General features: G+C 38.1%; 1 protein-coding gene and 1 non-coding gene across 2 annotated transcripts; both read left to right on the plus strand.

The window, feature by feature from the left end:
• The first annotated feature begins 9346 nt into the window (after positions 1-9346).
• Positions 9347-12505, plus strand: LOC145106154 (uncharacterized). The gene is made up of 4 exons (XM_079043181.1): positions 9347-9611; positions 9654-10076; positions 10950-11286; positions 11854-12505. The coding sequence occupies exons 1-4, from the start codon at positions 9347-9349 to the stop codon at positions 12503-12505; spliced, it is 1677 nt and encodes a 558-aa protein (XP_078899307.1).
• A 6655-nt stretch (positions 12506-19160) lies between these two features.
• Positions 19161-19266, plus strand: LOC145110234 (small nucleolar RNA R71). The gene has a single exon (XR_013709615.1). It is a non-coding gene; the product is annotated as a small nucleolar RNA R71 (small nucleolar RNA).
• Positions 19267-25680: the final 6414 nt, after the last annotated feature.

Consider the following 25680-nt stretch of genomic DNA (forward strand, 5'->3'; position numbering starts at 1 on the left):
CAATAGAAATAAATAAACATGCAAAATTCCAATTTTGAAAATAATGCAGTTTGTTTCGCATTTTGTTGAGCCCTTCTAAGAACTCCTGAAGATGAGTCTCCGATCACTTGATAACTTGGATGACCTGTGGTCCATTTAGTCATAGGAGGATAATTCTGATCATATACATGATCGATTTTTGCAACAACTTCTTCAAAATCCGATCGTACATCGGAGTCATTATTTTCATTCCCCCCCCCAGAAGTTTGCAAATGACTCATCATTCAGAATTGGATTCTCCCCCTGGATTGAATCATCGGTTTTGGAGTTCGAAGTGGAACCATCCACCTCGAATGGAGCATCAGAAGGTTGTGGTGGATCTGGAAATTGAGAAGCATTCGGAATTGGTTGTTCATGATAAATCTCGATGTTTTTAGCAGCTTCATCAACTATATTCTTTAATTCATCTTCTTTGTTGTCCTTGGCCTTCGATTTTGAGGAAATGGCTTTTTCAGGTTCATCAAACAAATTTATAAATTCCTCAGATAAATTCATGAGAGGAATTGTCATAGAATTTATTGATGGAAAGATTTCCCCAGACTAACAATCTTCTTTCTAATATTTCTTGATATAGTTGTCATCGAAGGTGACATAGTAGGTTTCTTCAATATTTCTTGATTTCTTATTCAGAATCCTATATGCCTTTGAAGTTAAAGAATAACAAAGAAAAATTCCTTCGTCTGCTTTCACATCGAATTTATTCCGATTTCTTCAGAGTGGAAAAGAAAGCACCTGGAACCAAATACCTGAAAGAATTTAACGTTAGGTTTCCTATTGTTCAAGATTTCATAAGGAGTAATGAGAAATCTTTTGTTGATGTAGGAACAGTTCTATGTGAAACAAGCAGTTGCAATAGCATCAGCCCAGAAGTAGAGAGGAAGATTCACAAATGATAACATCGTCCTTGCAGCTTCGCAAAGAGAACGGTTTTGTCTTTCAACTAAACCATTCTGCTGTGGAGTGTAAGGCGAAGAAAAGTTGTGAGCAATCCCTTTTCTAGTTAAGAATTCTTCAAATGCTTGATTTTTGAATTCCGAACTGTTGTCACTATGAATTTTCCGAACATGCTTTCGTACTTGTAGCTCAACGTGCCTGATGAAATCTATTAGCTTCAGAGTTGCATCTGATTTCTATCTAAGAAAGAATACCCAGGTAAATCTGGAAAAATCATCAACAATAACCACAATACATTTATTACCACCAATACTTTCGATGGCAGATGGACCACAATGATCAATGTGCAACAGTTCCAGTGGCTCACTGATTTTGGTATTGATGATGGTTGAGTGAATCTTCCTGCTTTGTTTTTCGAGCTCACATGAAGCACATAAATGTTCCTTCTCGAATTTCAGAAGAGGTAGACCACGAACAAGATCACCAATGACAATCTTGTTTCTATCCTTGAAGTTCAGATGGGAAAGCCTTATGTTCCATATCCAACTATCATCTAAAGATACATTCATAAGAAAGCAAATAGATGGCTTCCCTTTAATTGGATTCATATTCAGAGGATATATCTCCCCCTTCCTTTTGGACTTCAGAAGCACTGCCTTAGATTTTTTTTAGATATCTTTGAACCTTCTTCATCAAATGATACCTTTAGTGTTGTACCTACAACCAGTTGCGAAACACTTATCAGATTGTGTTGCAGGCCCTCAACATATGCTACCTTCCTTATCGGGAAATCGCCATTCATAATCATTCCATAGCCATTTATATCTCCAGTAGCATTATTTTCAAACTTCACTGTACCGCCATACGATAACCACCTAAACTATCATAATTCTTCTCTTCTTCCAGTCATGTGACAAGAACAACCATTATGGATGTACCATTCTGAATCTTACTGTTTGTCACGCATACGCTGCAAAAATTAGAGAGATTTAGGAACCCAAACCATCTTGGGTCCTTCTGAGGATTTCTTTTGAACAGGAAATATCTTAGTTTTATCAACCCAAAAAGATTCTCTTTTCAAAACATGATTCTTCCTTGAAAACTTCTACTTTTTTAATCACAAAGATTAATTTCAACAAAATTAGATTTTCGTTGATTATATTCTTTGATTATTGGTGCCATTCTTTTTGAAAATGCATTTTCCACCTTTTTCAATTTTTCATCATATTCCTTGAGAGTAATCTCTGGTTCCGAAACAACTTTACTTTTACCCTTAAAATCTTTTGATTTGTTGAGAGATTTTGAAAACTGATTTTGTGGAGATAACTTTGATTTTGGCTTTGCAATAGGTTTCGAAACTTGTGACTTTCGAGAAAATTTTGACTTTCATTTTGGAATTTGAGAGGAATCAATTTTTTTTATTAGAAGATCGTTCTGAATTTAACAAAACTTTGATTTGAATTCTTATTTTTCCAAAAACGCTTCATTTCTTTCAAATTCTTCCTATATCTAGCATTCATCTGTCTTTTCTAAGCAATTAATTCTTCAGCAAAATTATGAATGTTAGATTTCGGGTTTTTCTTTTCTAACTGGCGTTTCGTGCTGTTCTGAAGAGGTTTCACTTGAAACATCTTTTGTGCCACTTGGTCCTGCCATATCGTAACAAACGTCCACATGATTCAATGGTTCCGAAACATATTTCCCTTTAGTTTTCCAAGAGGTCATTTCTTAAAGACCTTTTGTTTCGTCGCCATTATCTATTGGCTTCGACCAGAAGAATTCATCACATCCATTCGCATTATCATCAGCAACCAGGGACGTTAGTTCAGATGTATCATTCTTGTTTAGTCCTGTCTTAACAAAAACTTGATTCGGAACAGTTTGGACTTTCGGAAAAACAGTTGCCTTTTCTTTCAAAACATTATGACCTTTGTTTGAGCAATTCGAACGAATTCGATTAAGTTTTCAGAAATCATATTTTTCTTAGGTTCATCAAGATTTTGTATAAAAGCAGAACAATCAATTTCATCCTCTACAGAAATTTCACTCATTTCACTTTCATCAAATTCAGAAACATTTTCGGAATCAAAGGTACTTTTTGAATTCAATTTCTTGCATAATGAGTCATATTACTGCATAGTACTTGATTTGATTTCCTCATTGTCTTTTTCATTTAACACATTTTTCAACATGTTTTTATGGTCTTTGGATTGAATGTATTCCACAATTTTCTCAAGTCCAACCCTGTAAGCATCAGAAACATCATCGGAAGAAACAATCGATTCACATTTATAACAATCTGCATCGATTTCATCCTCTTTCAATTCAAGAAAGGGTAAAATCATTATGTAGACCTTTCCTTATTTCACAATCCAAATGCAATTGAGTAATATTGAAATATAAACGATTAGCAATTAAAGAAAAAATGTTCCTCTGTTTCAAAAGTGCAAGACTATCTCTTTTAAAATAAATAACATCATCACGTGATCTAGTAAGCTCTAATTCCAAAGCCTCTATTCTTAATCTTCTCTCTTCACTTTTAAATGTTACACTGTTAAGTTGATCAGTCAGATTAGAATTACTGAGACGAGTTCGTTTTAAACTATCACTAAAATTAGAAATAATATATTTTAAATTGCCTAGTTCAAAATCATAACGAGAGACGGGAATGTTAAGAGATTTGAGTATAGAATGTACCTTATCGACCACCTTCTCGCATTCTTTCACTTGCTCTTAAACTGTCCTCCCAGCAAAACAGATTTCGGAAGCTTGTCCACCGTCAGTAGCATACCCTCTTTGTTCTGAAACTCTGTTCTAAACCATTAAGCACTTGCCTTCGTAACCCTGCAATTTTGACTTTACCACAAATCACCTACCATGTGTGGGTTTCCTGACCTCATCATCCTCCGAATCTGTAGACCAAAACTCGACTCTTCTATCATCATCACTGCCTTCATGTCCGATCAACGCCGGCTTCATATTTGATGCATTCTTGTTCTTAAGCTCCTCTATTTTCTGAACATAATTGGCTTCGTTCTTTTCTTTTTCACTCTTCTCATTTTCTTCCTTAACATGCACTCCTTCGCAAAGTGATTCTTTCCATGACAGTAATTACAAACCTGAATCACCCAACAACTTTTTTTCCTTCTTCTCGTCGTCATTCCCAGAGTTCTTAAAAATCTCATCTTTGGGATTTTCTGAACTAGAATTACCCTGCCTTAAATTTTTTCTGTAACGGGAGTAATTCTTCTTATATCACTTTTTGGGATTGGACACCAAAAGACCCTTTTCTTCTTTTATGAACTAGCATACAATATACTTATCAACCCCCGCCTAGCATCGGGCCTTGACCGGTAAGCATACCATCACATAGCACATGAAAGAGTCACACAGACATCTATCATACTAATATATAAACCATGGGCCGACATTGGTGCCTTCGACCCACTAAACTCAGTGAGGAGACTCATCTCGAACTGCTGAACCACACTGATAAATCCTTGGCTGCTGGTCCGACCAATCCCGAGCTATAAATATCAAATAACATCAAATCAATACTTGGATTCCAATCCACAAGTATCATCCCACAATTAGGGTAAAAACACCATTTTACCCCTTATGTAGCTTGGTCCAAGACTAAGGCCCAAACCTACTATCCAAAGGCCCAAAAACCAATTAATCATACAAGGCCCAAACATGGCCCAATTTTCCAAATTGGGCCCAATCCCTTCCATGGTCTCAATCCAAGGCCTAATATTATTTCCGGTCTAAAACACTTGAAATCAGTTGGCCTAAAAAATCCCAAAACATTTGGGCCCAAAGGATAGCCCAAAACAAAGCCCACACACCGAAATTCATTCATTTTGACTACGTGGGGCGTACTCAGCTTGTACGCTAAGCGTACTAGCATAAGGACTTGTACACCCAGAGTACTCCTCTATTCATCCCAATCTCATTTTTCTTCCTTAATCCGATAAGACATCGATCCAAAACATAGATCTGAGTTCCTTGAGCTGGTTAATCACGTAAAGTTCCTAACTTTACGTTCATGCATGACTAACTGAAGCTCTTAAAGCTCAAAAGGACTTATTAGGTAACTTAACACATGCATGATACCTTAAACCTCATAATGTTTGCACCTTTATGCTTAAGAACCTCATAACAACTCAGATCTAAAAGAATAAGTCCTTCAAATATCTTAACTCATCAATCAACCCAAAAAGGGGCCCAAAAGCATGAAAATCAAAACAACAATAGGTCTAAGCTTTAACAAGTCAAGATTTCAACTTGATACCTCTAGGAGCTTCCAAAATGATAACTGATTTTGGATCTCTAAGTTCCCTACAAAGATATGAACCTTCATCCTTCTTTAATCACTTCAAAACGAGCAAAGTAACACCAAATTATCCTCAAGAGCACAAATGCACAATAATGGAGGCTAAGGGTCGATTTAGCGTTTTAGGAGGTTTGGGGGCTGGTAAAGAGGCCAGCCCTAAAGACTTAATGATAGTTTCGTTTTTATTACTTCTTTTCATAGTTTATTTTTAGTCAAAACCATCTTATTTTAGTTAATCTTCATGCATATTTTCTTTTTTTGTTATTTTTCTCCTTTACCGGATACTTTCCAATCTTTTGAGCTTAATTGTAGGATTTATCGAAGACTTTTTATTATTGGAGGCATGGAAGGAGTGCAGGACTGCTGGAGGCTTGAAATTTGTTTATGGTCTTGAAGTGGTGCAAATGGGCTTGGTGTCAACACAAACAAGAAAGCACGTGAGACTTAAAGGAGCATTGGAGCATCTCGGAAGAGCTTTGGAATGGCACAATTGGGCTATCAAGAACTTGCACAAATGGGCTGGAGCATAAGTTAGAAGATTGGGCTGGATGGTATTTGTAATGGACCAAAGCATGCATTCAGCGTGACCCACGCGATCCGCGTGGATCCATACGCGGTCCGCGTGAAGAGTGGTGAAGTGAACCCGGGTTTTGACTTGTTGACTCTATTTGTGGAAGGTTGGTGGGTGGTTTTTAGCAACTTTTTGAATCCGGAAATGAGCCCCTTTTACTGGAGATTTGGAGCCTTTTTGCAAGAGAGAGACTCGGAAGAAGAGCTCCATTTTGCTTTCAAGAAGGTTTTTGAAGAATTGGATGATTTAGAAGATTGGTGTAATTTCTTTCCATCTTGCAACTAGAACAATGTTTGGTATCACTAAACTACCTTGTATTTCTTTTATTTTGGCCATGCTTTCCTAAATTCTCATTTGGTTGATTAGGGTTTAATCTCATGGATGATTGGTTGTTTTGAAGACTATTATTACCTTGTGTTTGAAGTTTATGGAAATGTTTTCTAGTTACACATCTTGTTATGTTTGTTTATCTTTGATCTTGAGCTTGGATGAATAAACATATATTTTTGTTGACCAATTTCTTGGTTAAGTAATGGACTTTGAGAATGGTAACCAACAAATGGTTTCTATGTTTGTTTTCATTTCATTTAAACCATGGGAATGTTTCCTCCACAATGATAATGTAAGCATTTGATTATCTTATGGATTTGGTAACTCTTAGAACTCAAAGCTAATTGATTTTCATAAGATTAAATGCTTCATTGATTTTGTGACTTCAATTAAGGGAATCTGTTAGAGCTCCTCTAACCATTTTAATATCTAAGAAGAGTTGAGGTAATTTGTGCTTATTAATTGCTATAGCCAAGTTAAACCAATTCACAAGTGTTGTTCCTTTTAGTCTAATAATAAGTCAACTATATCATCCATGTGGTGTATCCCAAAATCAACCAATTTCACTTCATTGATTTTAATCAAATCTTTTATTTGTCTATTTGTCATATTTACATTCTAGCTAGTTTTAATGTTGTCAAACAATCCCAAAGAATTCAACCCCCCCCCCCCCTCCATTTTACTTTCACTTTTGTTTTACAAGTACTTGAACAAGTGATTTACATAGAGACTTAAATTGAAACAATCTCCATGGATACGATCCCTTTACCACTATACACTATTTTAGTGTGTAATATTTAGGGTTATTAATTTTGTTGGCCTCGACAAACACCAAATTTTGTCCCCGTTGCCGGGGATTGGTTTATTTTTAATCAATTTGTTTCTCTATGCCCAGATCTCAACGTACAAGTGCTTTGATTTATAATCCGGAAATTGAAAAAGAAGCAAGACGTTTGGCGAAGGAAAAGAGAATAGAACATGGTCAAACTTCAAATCCTCACGGGGATCCGGAGGTTAAAACCGCTTCATCAAGTGATACGGAACCTGATTCTAGTCCCGACCCTCGCCAAGAAATTCCCAAAATACCACCCCTACAACAAAACCCACCCATTATTGAACCAATTGCAATGGCGGACGAAGGAGAAGCTCCCGAAAGGACTTTGAGGCAAATGATGGAAACCGATGTTACACAAACTCCAACCGGTATTAATTACCCGGTTTTGGAAGGAGGCTTGGAGTTGAAGTCAAGTTTAGTCCATCACCTCCCAACTTTTCATGGATTGGAGAATGAAGACCCTCATAAGCACTTGAAGATGTTCCACATTATTTGCACTAGTATGAAGCCACAAGGGTCAACCGATGACCAAATCAAGCTAAGGGCATTCCCCTTTTCATTGGCCGATAGAGCAAAAGATTGGTTATTTTATCTTCCACCGGGGTCAATCAACTCATGGACCGACATGGCAAGAGCTTTTCTTGATAAGTTCTATCCCGTTTCAAGAGTCTTAAGTCTTAGAAATGAGATTTGTGGAATCCGCCAAGGTCAAAATGAGACTTTTCATGATTATTGGGAGAGGTTCAACAACTTGTGCTATAGTTGCCCACAACACCAAATTCTGGAACAGCTCCTCATTCAACACTTCTATGAAGGATTGTTGCCAATGGAGAGAAGACTAGTTGATGCCTCAAGTGGTGGAGATGTCTTTAGCAAAACTCCACAACAAACAACACAACTCTTCAACACCATTGCCGCAAATTCACAACATTTTGGCCCTCGCCAAGATATGAAGAGAGAAACTCAACAAAAAGTCAATGAAGTGGGAACACAAAACCTAGAGTCTCAAATCAAAGATCTAACCTCCGTTGTCCAAAAGCTAGCCATGGGACAAACTCCACAAGTGATGGTTTGTGGAATATGTGCAACAATGGGACATCCTACGGATATGTGTCCCATTTTTCAAGAAGATGCGGAACATGTAAATGCCACGGGAGAGTTCCAAAACTACCACAACAAGCCATCCGGTTACCAAAATGCATATAATTCAAGTTGGAAGGCAAATCCCAACATGAAATACAACCCAAGACCATTGCCTCAAAATGCATTGGCTAGACCTTCCTATCCACCACCACAACCTCATTACCAACATCCACAACCACACTATCAACCCAAACCGCATCCTCCACATCATCATCAACAACCCCCTCAATCCCAACCAAGTAGCTCCAGAATGTCTCTTGAAGACATTGTCAAATCGTTAGCCACTAGTACCCAACAATTCCAAAAAGAGACAAGAACTAGTATCTCCACCCTTGAAGCACAAATGGGAGATATAGTTACATCCATAAGCAAGTTGGAGTCCCGTGGGAAATTGCCTTCTCAAACCGAAAAGAACCCAAATGTCAATGTGGTGACCTTGAGAAGTGGCAAACAATCCGGAGAAGGTAGTTCAAAGAAGAAGTCAATGGAAGAAGAGGAAGAAATAGAAGTCATTCCCATTGAAGAATCTATAGTCAAGAACGATGCACAAGCCGGAGTCCCAAAGAAGACTACCCCTCTAGTGACTCCAATAGCCACTCAACCGCCTTTCCCCTCCTGACTTGCAACTTCAAAGAAGAACATAGAGGAGAAAGAGATTTTGAACACCTTCCGTAAGGTGGAAGTAAACAATCCTTTACTTGATGCAATCAAACAAATTCCTAGATATGCAAAATTCTTGAAAGAGCTTTGCACCAACAAAAGAAAGTTGAAGGGGAATGAGAAAATCTCAATGAACGAAAATGCATCCGCGGTTTTACAAAGGAAACTTCCACCCAAGTGCAAAGACCCGAGAATGTTTACGGTTCCTTGCAAGATAGGAGATGTCACTTTTAGTAGTGCCATGCTTGACCTTGGTGCTTCTATTAATGCCATGCCCTACTCGGTGTATGAATCATTGAATGTTGGTCCTTTAAGTGAAACCGGTGTCATAATCTCTCTTGCGGATAAATCGAGTGTCTTTCCTAGAGGTGTTTTGGAAGATGTCCTAGTGTAAGTGAACCAATTGGTCTTCCCGACGGATTTCTATGTGATTGATCTAGATGAACAAGTGTCCTCAAATTCGGGTATAGTTTTACTTGGGAGACTATTCTTGAAGACGGCTAGAACAAAGATTGATGTATATGCGGGAAGCTTAACAATGGAGTTTGATGGTGAAACAATAAGTTTTAACATTTATGATGTTATGAGATATCCTAGTGATGTTTCATCCTTGTGCTTTATTGATGTTGTCGAACCATTAACCCAAGAGTTGTTCGAGTTGTCTAATGGTGACATGTTGGAGATGATTTTGAACAAAGGATTTGATTGTGGAAAATTAGCCAAGAAGTTGAAGCTCTACTCATTAGACCAGGAAGTTGAAAGATTGGTTAATAATTTAGAGATCAAGAAAACCACTCAATTTAGTGTGAAGCAAATTGAATTAACTTAAACTCACACAAGATTAGCGCCCTCCCTTGTTCAACCACCGGAATTGGAATTAAAGGTCCTTCCTCAACACTTGAAGTATGCGTACTTGGGAAACAACGGGACTCTTCCGGTCATCATTTCAACTCACTTAACCGAATGTGAAGAAGAGCAACTCCTCAAGGTGTTGAAGGAACATAAAGAAGCCATGGGATGGACGATTGCAGATATCAAGGGATTGAGCCTCTCCACTTGTATGCACAAGATCTTGATGGAGGATGAATGCAAGTCGAGTCGAGACGTGCAAAGAAGGTTGAACCCGCCAATGATGGAAGTAGTCAAGAAAGAGATTTTGAAGCTCCTAGATGCGGGGATGATCTATCCAATCTCGGATAGTAAGTGGGTGAGCCCGGTGCAAGTCGTTCCAAAGAAGACGGGAATCACGGTGGTCGAGAACAACAAAGGTATGATGGTCCCCACCCGTATGCAAAACGGGTGGAGAGTATGTATTGAATACCGCAAACTCAAGGCAAGCACAAGAAAAGATCACTTCCCATTACCTTTCATTGACCAAATGTTAGAAAGCTTGGCCGGGAAATCCCATTATTGTTGTCTAGACGGGTACTCCAATTTTCACCAAATCCCGGTGGCACCGGAAGACCAAGAAAAGACAACCTTTACATGTCCATTTGGCACTTTTGCATACCAGAGAATGCCATTCGGATTATGTAACGCCCCGGCCACTTTCCAACGTTGCATGGTTAGTATTTTTTGGGAATATGTTGAAAATATAATTGAAGTTTTCATGGACGATTTTACGGTATATGGAAACTCCTTTCAAGAGTGTTTGACCAATCTCACCAAAATTTTGAAAAGATGTATTGAAACGAATTTGGTTTTAAACTTTAAAAAATGTCATTTTATGGAGTGTCAAGGTCTTATTTTGGGTCACATTGTGTCAAAGAAAGAAATTGAGGTAGATAAGGCCAAGACTGATGTTATTCAAAGCTTACCTTACCCGACTTGTGTTCGGGAAGTTCGTTCCTTTTTGGGTCATGTAGGTTTCTACCGGAGATTCATCAAGGACTTTTCAAAGATAACAAGACCAATGTGCCAACTCTTGCAAAAGGATGTTGATTTCGAGTTCAATGAGGCGTTCAAAGAAGCTTTCGACAAGCTCAAAGAGTTGCTTACATCCGCTCGCATCATGCAAGCACCAAATTGGGATCTCCCCTTTGAGATCATGTGTGATGCAAGCAACTATGTAATAGGCACCGTTTAGGGTCAGAAAAATGGAAGATCCTCTCATGTCATCTACTATGCATCGAGACCACTAGACAATGCTCAAAGCAACTACTCTACCACGGAGAAGGAGCTATTGGCCATAGTGTTCGCTTTGGAGAAGTTTAGGCAATATCTACTTGGCACCAAAGTTATTGTGTATTCGGATCACGCAGCTCTCAAGTACTTAATGACAAAGAAAGATGCAAAGCCAAGAATCATCCGGTGGATTTTACTATTACAAGAATTTGATTTGGAAATCCGGGACAAGAGTGGATGCGAGAATCTTGTTGTCGATCACCTAAGCCGAATCACTTCAGATGAGACTCCTCTCCCGTTGCGGGATGAGTTTCCGGATGAGCATCTCTTTTCCCTTACTCAATCTACTCCTTGGTATGCCGATATCGTTAACTTTTTGGTCACAAAAAGATATCCCGACACATTCACACGTGCTCAAAAAGATAAATTGAAAAGTGATGCAAAATACTATGTGTGGGATGAACCTTATTTGTGGAAACATTGTCCCGATCAAATTATTAGGCGATGTGTGCCCCAACAAGAGCATCAATCCATTTTGCAATTTTGTCATGAATTTTCTTGTGGGGGACACTTCGGACGTAGCCGGACCTTGAGAAAGGTCCTTGAGTGTGAACTATTTTAGCCAACCATGTCACGCGACTGTTACTTGTTTTGCAAAAGTTGTGAACGGTGCCAAAGGACGGGGAACATTTCGCAAAAGAACCAAATACCCCAAAATCCTATCCTTGTTTGTGAAATTTTTGACGTATGGGGGATTGATTTTATGGGCCCATTTCCCGTCTCATTTGGCAACGTTTACATATTGCTCGCGGTTGACTATGTCTCTAAATGGGTTGAGGCCAAAGCCATAAGATCGGATGATGCCAAAACGGTTATCGACTTTTTAAAATCTAATGTCTTTGTGAGATTTGGTGTGCCTAGGGCTTTGATTAGTGATAGAGGGACGCATTTTTGCAATAAGATGATGGAAGCCTTGCTAAAAAAGTACAACGTGACCCATCGTGTTTCTACCACCTACCACCCTCAAACAAACGGTCAAGTGGAGGTTTTGAATCGTGAAGTGAAGAGTATTCTTGAGAAAACAGTGAATCAGACAAGAAAGGATTGGAGTTTTAGGCTTGATGATGCCTTGTGGGCCTATCAGACCGCTTACAAGACCCTGATAGGCATGTCTCCATTTAGATTAGTTTTTGGAAAACCATGTCATCTTCCCGTGGAATTGGAACACCGTGCATTTTGGGCGGTCAAACAATGCAACTTCAACATTGATGAGGCGGGAAAGCATAGGAAGCTTCAGCTTCAAGAGTTGGAAGAATTAAGAAACGACTCTTATGAAAACTCGAGAATTTACAAGGAGAAAACGAAGCTTTTCCATGACAAGTCCATTACCTGCAAGCATTTTGAGCCGGGACATAGGGTTTTGCTTTACCACTCGAGATTGAAATTATTTCCCGGAAAGTTGAGGTCAAGATGGATATGTCCATTTGTTGTGCTAAAAGTCTTTGAGCATGGAGCGGTTGAGATCCAAAGTGAAGAAACGGGAAAATCTTTAAAGTCAATGGGCATCATTTGAAACCTTTCTATGAAGGTTTTAACGCAAATGTCCTAGATCTCATCCAATTGGATGCCCAGGTATACTGAAATCGAAAGAGAAGGACGTCTCGCCAAATATGTTAAAGAAGGGAATTTTTGGAAAACTTCAAGTTTTCATCTTTTCTAACTCCGAATAAATGTCGAAGATAGATCCTTTTTGCATTTCACATTTCTTCTTCTTCCTTCTTGAAATAAAAGAATGTTGGATTTTAATGCCCAGAGTTCGTTTTGGTCAAAGGGCGAAAATTGAGGAAATTGCTACAGGATATACGCGGACCGCGTGTACTCAGGGGTGTGTCCGCGTTAATAAAAAAATGGTCCGCGTGTGGTTCCCAATAATGTCTGTGTCCAACAACAAAAGAAGAAGGATTTCAGGTTTAGTCACGCGGACCGTGTGTACCCGGAGAGACGTCCGCGAGTTTATACAAACGGACCGCGTGTGCTCGGAAATATGACCGCGTGAAATGTCGAACAAATGGACCGTTTTTAGCTTATTCACGCGGACCGCGTGTACTCGTGGGTTCGACCGCGTGGGTTATTAAAACGGACCGCGTATGCTCCCTAGAAACGTCCGCGTGTAAAGAACGCAAAACAGTATTGTTCCAAGCTTATTCACGCGGACCGCGTGTACTCGCGAACGCGTCCGCGTGGGATGTTGACTTTAGTTGACCCGGTTTTGACCACATTTGACCACAACTTAAACCTAACAAAAGCACCAGGCGGCCCTCCTTCTTCCCCACTTCCTCTCCTCTTTCTCCAAACTCCATTAGAACACCTCCATCTCCACTACTAAAACTCGATTTCCCGTCAAACCGCCGGTCGGAATTACGTGAAACCACCGCCATTCTGTCGCATTTTTCGAGCTCTACAAACCCCACCCAAAATCCGGTCTGATCCGTTTCTGCAATTCCGGGCGCCACCACCACCATCTCGCCACTTTCCGACCATTTTCCGGCCAACTCCGGCCACCTCTCGTGATTCCGACACCACCATTGTGCTCCTCTTGGTCAAGGCAACAAACCCCACTAAAAATATCTCTCAAAGCTCGCCGGAAAATTTCACCGGAATCCCAAGCCGTTGCCGGGTTTCTCGGGTTTTCGCGGTTAAGTTTTTCTCACGGGATATTGAACAAAGCTTAAAGCTTGGGGTGGAGAGTTGCAAGATTTTCAAAACCCGAATTTTCACACGCAAAAAAAAATATCACGGGTACATTCTTTCCTTGACTTTAATTGACCAATATGCATGTTTTAGAACAAATATTTATATGGCATCACATCAATTGAGTCTTGATAATGTTTCATGCATTGAGTGTTGAATCATTTTAGAAGTCCATAGGGAGTCGATTGGTGATTGGAATTGAAATACCATTTGTCGGGATTGTGGTTCATGTAATTGTTATTTTTTTTCTTGCAGGTAGGCATTGTCCACATCTAGAAAACGCTAGCCTGCCGCCCGAGGCAAAGCGCCCGCCAGAGCTCAAAATGATGCACCCGACATTCCAAGATTTCAGGATGCCAAGGCGGCTGAAAATTACACGAAGAGCTTGCCTAGAAAGGTTGCCTTCACTAAATTTGTGTGCAAATCCACGCTCATCTCGTTAGGGGTTCTTGAGGGGGTCACCCAATTGTTCCGTAACATCGGGTGGGAAAACCTTCTCAATCTCATGGCACACACTTACGATCTCCCTACTAGAGAGTTTCTTGCCGATTGCAGGTTAGATAGCGAAAAGAAAAAATCCGCATTCCAACTTCTGGGGGACCGAAGGTATATTGATTTTGCAACAATAAACGACATCTTGGGCTTACCTTCCTCGAACACATCCACGGTTTTCGACATCTTGCCTGTCGAGTTCAACCACGAGACCTTTTGGACGGAAATCACCGGAGGGATCTTTTCGTGCGCCGGTCGAGATAAAGCAACCTCCATCATTCACCCGTGCCTCCGTATTGCCCATCGTATCTTGGTGTGCACTGTTTTTTCCCACAAAGAAGCCGGTCAGGTCACAAAAAATGAGATTTTCTTCCTTTGGTGCATGACACGACGTGAAAACCTACCAATCCCGGACTTTGCTTCGTTCTTTTTCCATAAATGCGCACTCATGAGAACCAAAGCGTCCGGTGATATTTGCATTGGTGGATTTATCACCCTTTTAGCCCGCGGTCTTGACATCGAGCTCCCAGACGAATAGCAACCTGTTGACAATAAAACTCTTTTGGATGAGCGTGTTCTCACAAACATGCATCACATCCGTCGTAGGAACATGAGTAGTTTTACATGGTATTGTCCTCAAGGGGTCGGATATCTCATTCTTCCCGACCCTCGAGTCGCCAACTTCACTTTGCACCTCGCCTTAAGCATTGAGGACAATGCTTGTTCTTAAGCTTGGGGTGGGGTATTCCCTTATCTTTTTGATTTCTCATGCATTTTAATTAGGTTGCACAACATTTAGCCTTAAATTGCATTCATTTCTTTTTATTTTTTTTATAAAATTCCAAAAAGATTTTATTTTCTTCTTTTTCACTTTTTATTTTTGCATGGCATTTAGCTTAGGGCATAAGCATTCATGTATTTTTGTTATCTCTTTATTCTCATCTCCGAACATCTTTACTTGAAAAAGACGACACGCCTTAAATACAATTCTTTTGGAAACTTACATAACAAGTAAGAATCGCTCTTAGGGACTTTCAGTTGTTGCTTCTTCTCTTATATATACGTGGGGAGAGAGTGCAAGTAGTTGTGCATATGAATCGACTCATGTCAAGTGTGGCATAAGTAAGGGGACATCTTAGCCTCGAGCCGACTAGTCCCTGACCTGAATTTTCCTCACAAGCCACAATCAAACCCCAAAGAAAGGAATAAAAGATAGATTTTGCTATTTTGAGATCTTTAGTGTCTAACAGCTACAATTCACATCATATCTCATTACTTTATGATTTAGACACATTTTCCCACTTGATCTCGAATTAGCCTTAGTGTATTTGTGCTCGTTTGGGTTAGACTTAGATTCTGCTTATAACTGTATATAGTTTTGTATTTTTATTTTCAGGCTATACTTGTAAAACTCCTGTGGTAAACCAAAAAAGTGAGCCTAAAAAAGAGAGAGAGAGAGAGAGAGAGAGAGAGAGAGAGGGAGAGAGAGAGAGAGAGACAACTACCCCTTTTTTCCAATTTTGTTTTGTTTTGTGAGTCAAAATTAAATTGTTTCAAAAGTGTCGTTCGAAAAATTTTGCGTCAATTTACCAAAAATTTCAATAAAGTCTAGTATTTAGTTTGTGTACGTGAAATTTCATATGTAACCAACTTGTTTGGAGAAGTCATATTTTGATCTTTCGTGAAATTTGAACCTTATGTTTGTCGGTTTTAGTCTTTAGAAGTCTTTTAAAAAAAAGTTTTGAAAAGTCAGATATTATCACAACCATAAAATGCGAATGTAATCATATATTTTTAGTGTTTTCCTCTTTGTGTCTTAAGTTATTGTATTTGTAACATCTCCTTGAGGTTTTTGAGTGAAAAAAAAAACAAAACAAACAAGCAAAATAATAATAATAATAATAATAATAATAATAATAATAATAATAATAATAATAATAATAATAAAATAAAAAAAATAAATAATAAAAAAATAAAAGAAAAGGTCGGGCCACGGAGTTGTATCCATTTGTTTGCTTTTGTAGATGTTTAGCCTTTTTCGGATTTTAGCTCATGTAATTTGTTTCTAGTTTGATGTTTTGCTAGTTAGATATCATTTTTGTTGGCAACTACGATGGCGCCCTTCACTCATCGCGTGCTCGACTCTTTGCTCTACGTGGATCTTATTTTGGTGGAAGCATTTACTCTTCTAGATGATTGTAGTTTGCCAATTTTTGTACATAGCTCGTTCCTTGCCATTTTTGGCCCGAGTTATCTTTTTCTAGGTTTTGTTTCTTGACGTGGGGTTGAAGTTGTGAGGAGTGAGGAACATTCTAACCGAGGGACACTTTCTTATGGCTAGTGGGCTACATCGGACCACGAAACAATGTCACATAAACCATACTAGTGAAGTATGCATGCTCGTTTTGTATCTTGATCAACATGTATCCCTTGCTAGAAAGGTAACGAAGGCTCGTCCCTTAATGTGGTTCTTACCCCTAAAAATGGATTATATGTTTTTATTTTAAGGGCGTGTTGTGAATTTCTACCTAAGATGTTCATTCCTTTTTCTTTTTAGGATAGTTCATCCCAAGTTCATTTCAGTCTTGTCTTACTTGAGGACAAGTAAGGTTTAAGCTTGGGGTGATTTGATAGTTTCGTTTTTATTACTTCTTTTCATAGTTTATTTTTAGTCAAAACCATCTCATTTTAGTTAATCATCATGCATATTTTCTCTTTTTGTTATTTTTCTCCTTTACCGGGTACTTTCCAGTCTTTTGAGCTTAATTGCAGGATTTATCGAAGACTTTTTATTATTGGAGGCGTGGAAGGAGTGCGGGACTGCTGGAGGCTTGCAATTTGTCTATGGTCTTGAAGTGGTGCAATTGGGCTTGGTGTCAACATAAACAAAAAAGCGCGTCAGACTTAAAGGAGCATTGGAGCATCTCGGAAGAGCTTTGGAATGGCACAATTGGGCTATCATGAACTTGCACAAATGGGCTGGAGCATAAGTTAGAAGATTGGGCTGGATGGTATTTGTAATGGACCAAAGCATGCATTCAGCGTGACCCACGCGATCCGCGTGGATCCATACGCGGTCCGCGTGAAGAGTGGTGAAGTGAACCCGGGTTTTGACTTGTTGACTCTATTTGTGGAAGGTTGGTGGGTGGTTTTTAGCAACTTTTTGAATCCGGAAATGAGCCCCTTTTACTGGAGATTTGGAGCCTTTTTGCAAGAGAGAGACTCGGAAGAAGAGCTCCATTTTGCTTTCAAGAAGGTTTTTGAAGAATTGGATGATTTAGAAGATTGGTGTAATTTCTTTCCATCTTGCAACTAGAACAATGTTTGGTATCACTAAACTACCTTGTATTTCTTTTATTTTGGCCATGCTTTCCTAAATTCTCATTTGGTTGATTAGGGTTTAATCCCATGGCTGATTGGTTGTTTTGAAGACTATTATTACCTTGTGTTTGAAGTTTATGGAAATCTTTTCTAGTTACACATCTTGTTATGTTTGTTTATCTTTGATCATGAGCTTGGATGAATAAACATATATTTTTTTTGACCAATTTCTTGGTTAAGTAATGGACTTTGAGATTGGTAAGCAACAAATGGTTTCTATGTTTGTTTTCATTTCATTTAAACCATGGGAATGTTTCCTCCATAACGATAATGTAAGCATTTTATTATCTTATGGATTTGGTAACTCTTAGAACTCAAAGCTAATATATTTTCATAAGATTATATGCTTCATTGATTTTGTGACTTTAATTAAGGGAATGTGTTAGAACTCCTCTAACCATTTTAATATCTAAGAAGAGTTGAGGTAATTTGTGCTTATGAATTGCTATAGCCAAGTTAAACCAATTCACAAGTGTTGTTCCTTTTAGTCTAATGATAAGTCAACTATATCATTCATGTGGTGTATCCCAAAATCAACCAATTTAACTTCATTGATTTTAATCAAATCTTTTATTTGTCTATTTGTGATATTTACATTCTAGCTAGTTTTAATTTTGTCAAACAATCCCAAAGAATTAAACGCCCCCTCCATTTTACTTTCACTTTTGTTTTACAAGTACTTGAACAAGTGATTTACATAGAGACTTAAATTGAACCAATATCCATGGATACGATCATTTCACCACTATACACTATTTTAGTGTGTAATATTTAGGGTTATTAATTTTGTTGGCCTCGACAAACACCACTTAAGATGCTTAAATTGAGTACACACACTTAAAATTAGGGTTTATTGCGCCCCCCGTACGCCCAGTGTACTCCTCGTACGCCAAGCATATGAGGATGAGGCTTCGCGATCCTTCCCAATTGGTACGCGAAGCGTACACCAGTGTACGCCTTGTGTACTACACTTCACACCAGTATGCCCCACGTACTCCCTATGTACGCCCTGCATACTAGGGTTTTCTTTTAAACCCTAAAATACACTGAAGGACATAACTTCTTTGTTATAAATCCGATTCTGACGATCCTTATAACCACGAAAAGGTAACAAGAAGCTCTACCCTTTTATCAACTCATACCTTACATAAAATTTCCCGAACAAGAATCCAATTTCCATACAAGCCCGCTCTATCACTTTACCAAAATACCCCTTGGCTCCAAAACCCAATCCGAACACCCGGATCGTCTGAATTACGCCACCCACACCCAAATGGGTAATGATTCGGGACAGAGCATTACAACTACAATTATCACACCCAACTCTTATGGCATGGATTGATTTATCCAACTTTGTCATTCGCCTCTCCATATTTTCTAACTTTTCCAAAACCGAAGCCATGTTCTCGTTTCCTCCATCTCCTTTTCCTCTAGTAACATCCTCTCATGGGTTGTGGTACTAAAATGAGTGCTTCGCAAACTCTTCAATCAATTCTTTTATAGTGGTTGGCTCCTTCTTTGTCATTGGTCCTTACGAGTCAAGAAGTTGTCTAGTTGTTACATTTACTCGATCATAGAAAATAGATGCCTCTTGTTGGACATTAAGATCATGTTGAGGGAACTTCTAAGCAAGCCTTTGTACCTCTCCCATGCTTCATAAAATGACTCCCCAACCTCTTGTTGAAAGTTAACAATCTTCTTTTTAAGCTTTGAAATCTTTAAAGGTGGACTAAATTTCTCAATAAAAGCATCACGAAGAGTTGCTTATATGGTAATGGATCTGGGTGCTAGAGACTTCAACCAAACTTTTTCTTTACTAGTAAATGTCACCGAAAGCATCCTTAGTAACACCGACTCTCTTGGCACATTAGGAACATTGAAGTAGTTGGCAATGTCCTTCACTTCATCGATATGCTTAAAAGCGTCTTCATACTCTTCCCCGGAGAAAGGTATGTCCTTGATCATGGATAAAATATACCCTTTGAGCTCAAAAATTCTTTTGGTTGGTATCTCGGATGGAACTAGACCTAGTCCATGTTCTTCTCGTATCCTCTTCTTGTAGTCTCCCATCGTCATTCTTATTTTGTTCTCTATCTCTTCACCCTCGATTCTTATCTCTTCGTCTGAACTTCCTTCTGTAGATGATTCTAGCTCGTATCCAATTCCATTCTTATCAGTCGTCCTTTCGAAAGTTTGAACACTTTAATTAAGGGAGGTATAAGTTATAAAACTTTTTATACAAATAAATTATGCATAAATCATTAATACTTACCAAAAGTTTGAACATTTTAATTAAGGGAGGTTATTAAAATATTCAATTTGGAGCAAAATGTCAATTTTAAAATATTAAATTCATATATATAATTTAATTTATATTTGTTAAACTAGACATCGATAGTAATTAGTTACATCATATGCATTAACATCAATATAAATATAAGGTCTAAATATAAATATTTTATTTAAAAGTGGTATTATTTCATTACAGAATAACTAATAATAACATTTAATAATTATTTTCCCATAAGAAAACTATTCGGTATTCGCCAATATATATATATATATATATATATATATATATATATATATATATATATATATATATAGAGAGAGAGAGAGAGAGAGAGAGAGCTAGGTTCATGTGTTCTAACTATATTGTGTAGATGTAGGGATGATTGTGGACCAATCATTTCAAAAATGTGATTAAGGATATAATAGTAATCTTGGTCATACTTAATTAGGGTAAATATTTAAAACAGTTAATATCATCAAATCAAGGGAATTAGTTTCTTAACCCTACAAAACCACTGATCCCCATCTATAAACACATGGCATCTTTTTTGTTTCTGCTCCAGCGACTCACATCTGTTACGTACCGGTCGTTCATCATCTTGCCGCCGCAACTCTCCCACAGGACCACAACATCCATTATTTCTCTAAAACAATACGACTCTTCCATACGTGCTCTTGGCTTTTAAATTCAAAATCTCCAACCGAATTCAACATGTGTCCTTATTTCTTAGCGATAAAAAAACAATATTCGGCGGTAAAATTGCTCACTCATCAACTCGTTTTTTGTTTATTGTTTAGATATAATAATGATTTATGGTTTTAATTCTCCTCTTTTTCCGTTTCCTGGGTTTTGGACATTTCCATGTGAAATTTGAATCATATAATCTATTTAATCAATACCTTTTTTATGTTAAAATATATTCAATTAATGATCCAGTGGAACAAGATCAGAATTGTTTGAGAAAATTTATCTTCATGTCTTACCACTATAGAATGGATGTGTTGATACCACCTAAATGCGTCGTTTTCAAAAGAAAGCATAATTGTCTTCATTATTCTGTTTATTGTGTAAAATAGCTTTTTGATCTAAAATACAATCAGTGCGTTTAGTTCCACTTAAAATCGGCTCTTCAATCTTCCGACTTCTAAATACATTAAATCGATCATTATTCGGTCTATCTTTTGTTTCTTTAAAATGTCAAAAAAAAAGAATAAAAGAATAATATTTTTTTCTTTTCTCCATCATTTACGTAGATAAAGGAAAAATACTTTAATTGATTTTTGTCTTTACTTTTGTGTGAATTGTTTCTCTCATTAGAAAAACAAATAAAAAGATATTGCACGACAGGTGTTTGTGGAAATGTGTCACACCTCCAAACCAGACGGCGGAAACGTCCGGGGGTTGGGTGACTTCATCTTGTAATATCATCACAATGTATATAAATGAATGAAAGACAACATCATCATCATACATAATATATAATAACCTTCATAGTTTACAACAGTGTGTTGGTTTACAAATTACATTCCAAATGTCAAATGTATGATGATAACCAAAAATACACAAAATCCCACGTGTTCTTGAAGACCAACCTGCTTAACGATTCCCTGAGAATACAAGTTATTTTGAAAAACGTCAACATATATAATGTTGGTGAGTTAATAAGCATGTTTGTATGAAAAAAAAATTTATCGTTTGTAAACACCAGAAAATCCGATATTTTCCGTAAAATTTGTTTGAGAGTTTTGTTTCAAATATTGTATTAAAGCATGTGTGTTCATGTTTTTGAAAATGTATATAGAGATAGTTCCAGAAAATCCTATATTTTCTGTAGTAAGTAAATGGTTGTGTATAATGTAATTCCCAGAAAATTCGATATCTTCTGCTTGTAAAAGAGTTGTAGTCTCAAAGCAATAAGACCTGAGTGTTGTAGAAATGAATAGTTCGTACATGTATCAAAAGTATAGTATGTCTATTCCATAAACATATTATGTTTGTTAATTTCTATGTGAGTCGTTATAACCACACTTGATGTGACTGATATGCCTGTCGTGACGTTTATCAGGCGTCGCTTGCTTAAGGTAAGACATTTGTCACCCTAGAATGGCCTAGTCTAGCTGTAGCGAATAGCTCAGGTGTGGGGTTGTCAACCCCATATAGATCTATACACAAACTCCTGCTCTCTCTCCAGGAGACTCTGGTTATAACTACAGGGCTTACGGTTGTACACTAGGTAGGTACGGATGAATATGTGTCTCACAACGCGAACAGTGTATCACATTATTTACCGCTTTTAAATAATGTTTCGAGTATGCATTTGATTTCAAAACATTGGTGATGAAAATGACCATTTGTTTTTATCAAAGTATCAAGTATTGTTTATTATTAGCCCGATTAACATAAAATGTGTCGGGAGGCCCAATAAGAAAATCAAAGGGCTTATAAGGCCCCATAAACATGAAATGAGTATACGAAGCCCAAATAAACATGTATTGGAGTATAACATGCCCAATAAGCATGTTATGGGTGTGTCAAGACCAATTCGTGAAAAAGTGTCGTAAAGAGCCCATTTATTATGAAAATGATCGTTTTAACCCGATTTGTGCTAAAAATGACATAGACGACCCATTTTTCTTAGAAATGACCTTTTTGGCCCAAGAATTCGAAATTTTACAATAAAGGCCCACTTTTGTCAAAATTTGATAAATTGGCCCACTAAAGCCAAAAATTTACAATAAAGGTCCATTTTCATTTCAAATGACATTTTGAGCCCAATAAAGACCGAAAGTTTGTAAATCAGGCCTATTTTGATAAAAATGACATTTTAAGTCCATTAAGGCCAAAAATTTACATTTTAAGCCCATAAAACTGTGAATTTCCAAATAAGGCCCATTTTTATGAAAAATGACATCTTTGGCCCATTTAGCCGAGAATTTACACTTTAGGCCCGTTTTTACCGTGTTTTTCATTTAAAGCACTCTTTTATGAAAAATGACACTTTTGGACCCATAAAATTGTATATTTTCAAATAAAGCCCAACAAAACCGTAAGTTGACAATTAAGGCCCAATAAAACCGAAAATGACTCCAAAAGTCCATCTTGTTTATATTTAGTGTCAAAAATGGCCCTTTTATGTATATTCCTTGAATTTCTAGTAACCTTTACATGCTTAATCTTTTCAACATAATGCAAAGTTACTTCTAAGAGATTGTATACAATATCACCAATATTTGGAAGATATTTCGAATTTTGTGAGGGTTTAGCAAGCTTTCATGACATATTCACAAGATATAACATGAAAATACACACATACATGCAAAAATACTTAGATCTAACACAAAACCAACTTGTATTCCTCCCCAAAACATAGTAAAACCGAAAACAAGGGGGTATGAAGCTCACCTTGCTGATGGATTCGGTTTTGATGAAGAAATGAAAGAGAATGAACATGTTTTCGACCTTGGAGTGTCCCTTTGGGAAGAGTTTCGAACTTAAGAAGTTCTAGGAAGCTTAAACACGAAATAAAGGTAGTTATAAGAGTAAATCCTTAACACAAAAAGAAATAATTCAACTTGAGTTTATATGATCTTACCACAAGTGTGAAGATTGAGGTGATCCTCTTGCACACACCAAACTCACGAATTTGAAGAGGTAAAAGTGAGAGTGTTCTTGAGAGTTTAGAGAGAATTTAGAAATGAAATGAAGCTTGAAATGGAGGGTGGAAGGGCCGAGTTTTTAGAGAGGAGGAGAGAGGAGAGAAATATTTTTCCTTGAAGTATGAGATTCTTAGATGTATGTGAGGTTAGATGCATGGATATCCTACATGCAATAAGGAGGTGTCAAGCATTTAGATTAATTCAATTTTTTTTATTAAAACTGAGAATAAGGTGAGGGAAGGAAAGAAATTTGGATGTTGGGCTCACATTTGATTATCAACCGAATTTGTGTAGCCCAAAGATAAACTTTTCGGCCCATTGGGCCCTCATACTCGTTTTCGGCCCAAATGAGTATCAGGAATGGGTTTTCGGCCCATGAAAAACAATTGAATGGTTTTCGGCCCAATAAGTCCCATGAAGAGTCTTATGGCCCAAAATACTATTGTTAAATGAATGTGGGTCCAACTAGGGCCCAATTGTGGATTCTTTACCCAAAAGAATCAAGTGTGTGGGTTTACTAGCCCATTAGGCCCAATAAATGTATCCTAACCCAATAAGAGTTTGAACCGGGAAGTTAGGGTTACAAACCCAAGGTTGAGTGTATGCAGCGTATTGGATTGGGTTTGGAGCATCACGAGTGAGTTTCGATTCGAATTGTTGCTGTTGAATGAAGAACATGTATAACATCATACATAAGCTTACAATATACATCAATGTTAACTATACATGGACATAATTTCCTGGCTCAAAATTCCAGTTGTGACATCATCCACCGGTTAGAGGGAATTTCGTCCCTAAATTCTTTTGAAAGTTGATCTTAAGATCTAGAGAAAAGGTGAGTGTACTTTTGCATCATTTGATCTTCACGTTCCCATGTGAATTCCGGTTCGCGCTTAACATTCCATCGAACCTTCATAATCGGAATGCGGCTTTGTTTTGTATGATTTACCTCTCTGTCCATGATTTCAACCGACTCTTTGACGAATAGGAGATTCTCATTCACCTCGATCTCATCTAGGGGAAGAACAAGGGTTTCATCTGATAGGCTGTTTTTCAAATTGGACACGTAGAATATGGGATGTACGTTGCTAAGTTCTGAGGGTAACTATATCTTATAAGCTACCGTACCAATCCGAGCAAGGATCTCGAACAGTCTGATGTATCGTGGATTTAGTTTTCTCCGCTTCCTAAATCGGATCATCCCTTTCCAGGGAGAGACCTTCAATGGCACTCGATCTTCGACTTGAAATTCCAGAGGCTTTCGCCGTTTATCAGCATAGCTCTTTTGTCGGTCTCGCGATGCTCGGAGTCATGCCTTGATTTGAACTATTTTCTCTGTCCTTTCCCGAATGATCTCGGGGCCTCTAAGAGTGTTGTTCGGTGTTTGCCCTCTTGCCAGCTGAGTGTCTCCCACCTCAGCCCAGCAAAGAGGTGATCTGCATTTCCTACCATACAAGGCTTCAAAAGGAGCAACCTTAATGCTTGTGTGATAGTTGTTGTTGTACGAGAACTCGATTAAGGGCAAATGGGTATCCCATGCTTTGCCAAAATCAATCACACAGGCTCGGAGCATGTCTTCAAGCGTTTGAATGGTTCGCTCGCTTTGGCCGTCGGTCTGAGGTTATAAGCAGTACTCATATCGAGCTGGGTCCCCAGTGCCTTCTGGAGCGACTGCCAAAATCGAGAGGTAAATCTACTATCTCAATCGGAGATAATAGATATCGGTACCCATGTAGTCTCACCACGTCCTTTATATAGATTTGTGTTAGCTTCTCCATTTTGTACGTCTCCTTTATTGGCAGGAAATGGGTGGACTTGGTTAACCTATCGACGATCACCCAGATAGCATCCAACCCGTCTGCTGTCTTAGGTAATTTGGTTATGAAATCCATCGTAATCCTTTCCCATTTCCACTCGGGGATTTCGGGTTGTTGCAGTAATCCCGAGGGCTTCTGATATTCCACTTTAACCTTGGCTCAAGTGAGGCACTTGCTCACGTAAGTGGCAATTTCTGCTTCACGTTTGGCCACCAATATTGTTGCTTCAGATCCAAGTACATTTTATCAGCACCGGGATGGACTGAATATTTTGTATTGTGTGCTTCGTTCATGACCACGTCTCTGAACCCTCCAAACTTTGGGATCCAGATTCAGTTCATGAGGTAATAAGCTCCAT

This window comes from Lactuca virosa, chromosome 4 (genome assembly GCF_052849685.1).
Source record: "Lactuca virosa cultivar CGN04683 chromosome 4, Lactuca_virosa_CGN04683_v6, whole genome shotgun sequence".
Classification (NCBI taxonomy): Eukaryota; Viridiplantae; Streptophyta; class Magnoliopsida; order Asterales; family Asteraceae; genus Lactuca; species Lactuca virosa.

Coding starts and splice junctions, on each gene's coding strand:
- LOC145106154 (XM_079043181.1), top strand. CDS start 9,347: ATGGAGTTTGATGGTGAAACAATAAGTTTTAACATTTATGATGTTATG. Junction 9,612..9,653: donor CAAGAAAACCACTCAATTTA/GTGTGAAGCAAA, acceptor ACACAAGATTAG/CGCCCTCCCTTGTTCAACCA. Junction 10,077..10,949: donor GGTGGTCGAGAACAACAAAG/GTATGATGGTCC, acceptor CGAGACCACTAG/ACAATGCTCAAAGCAACTAC.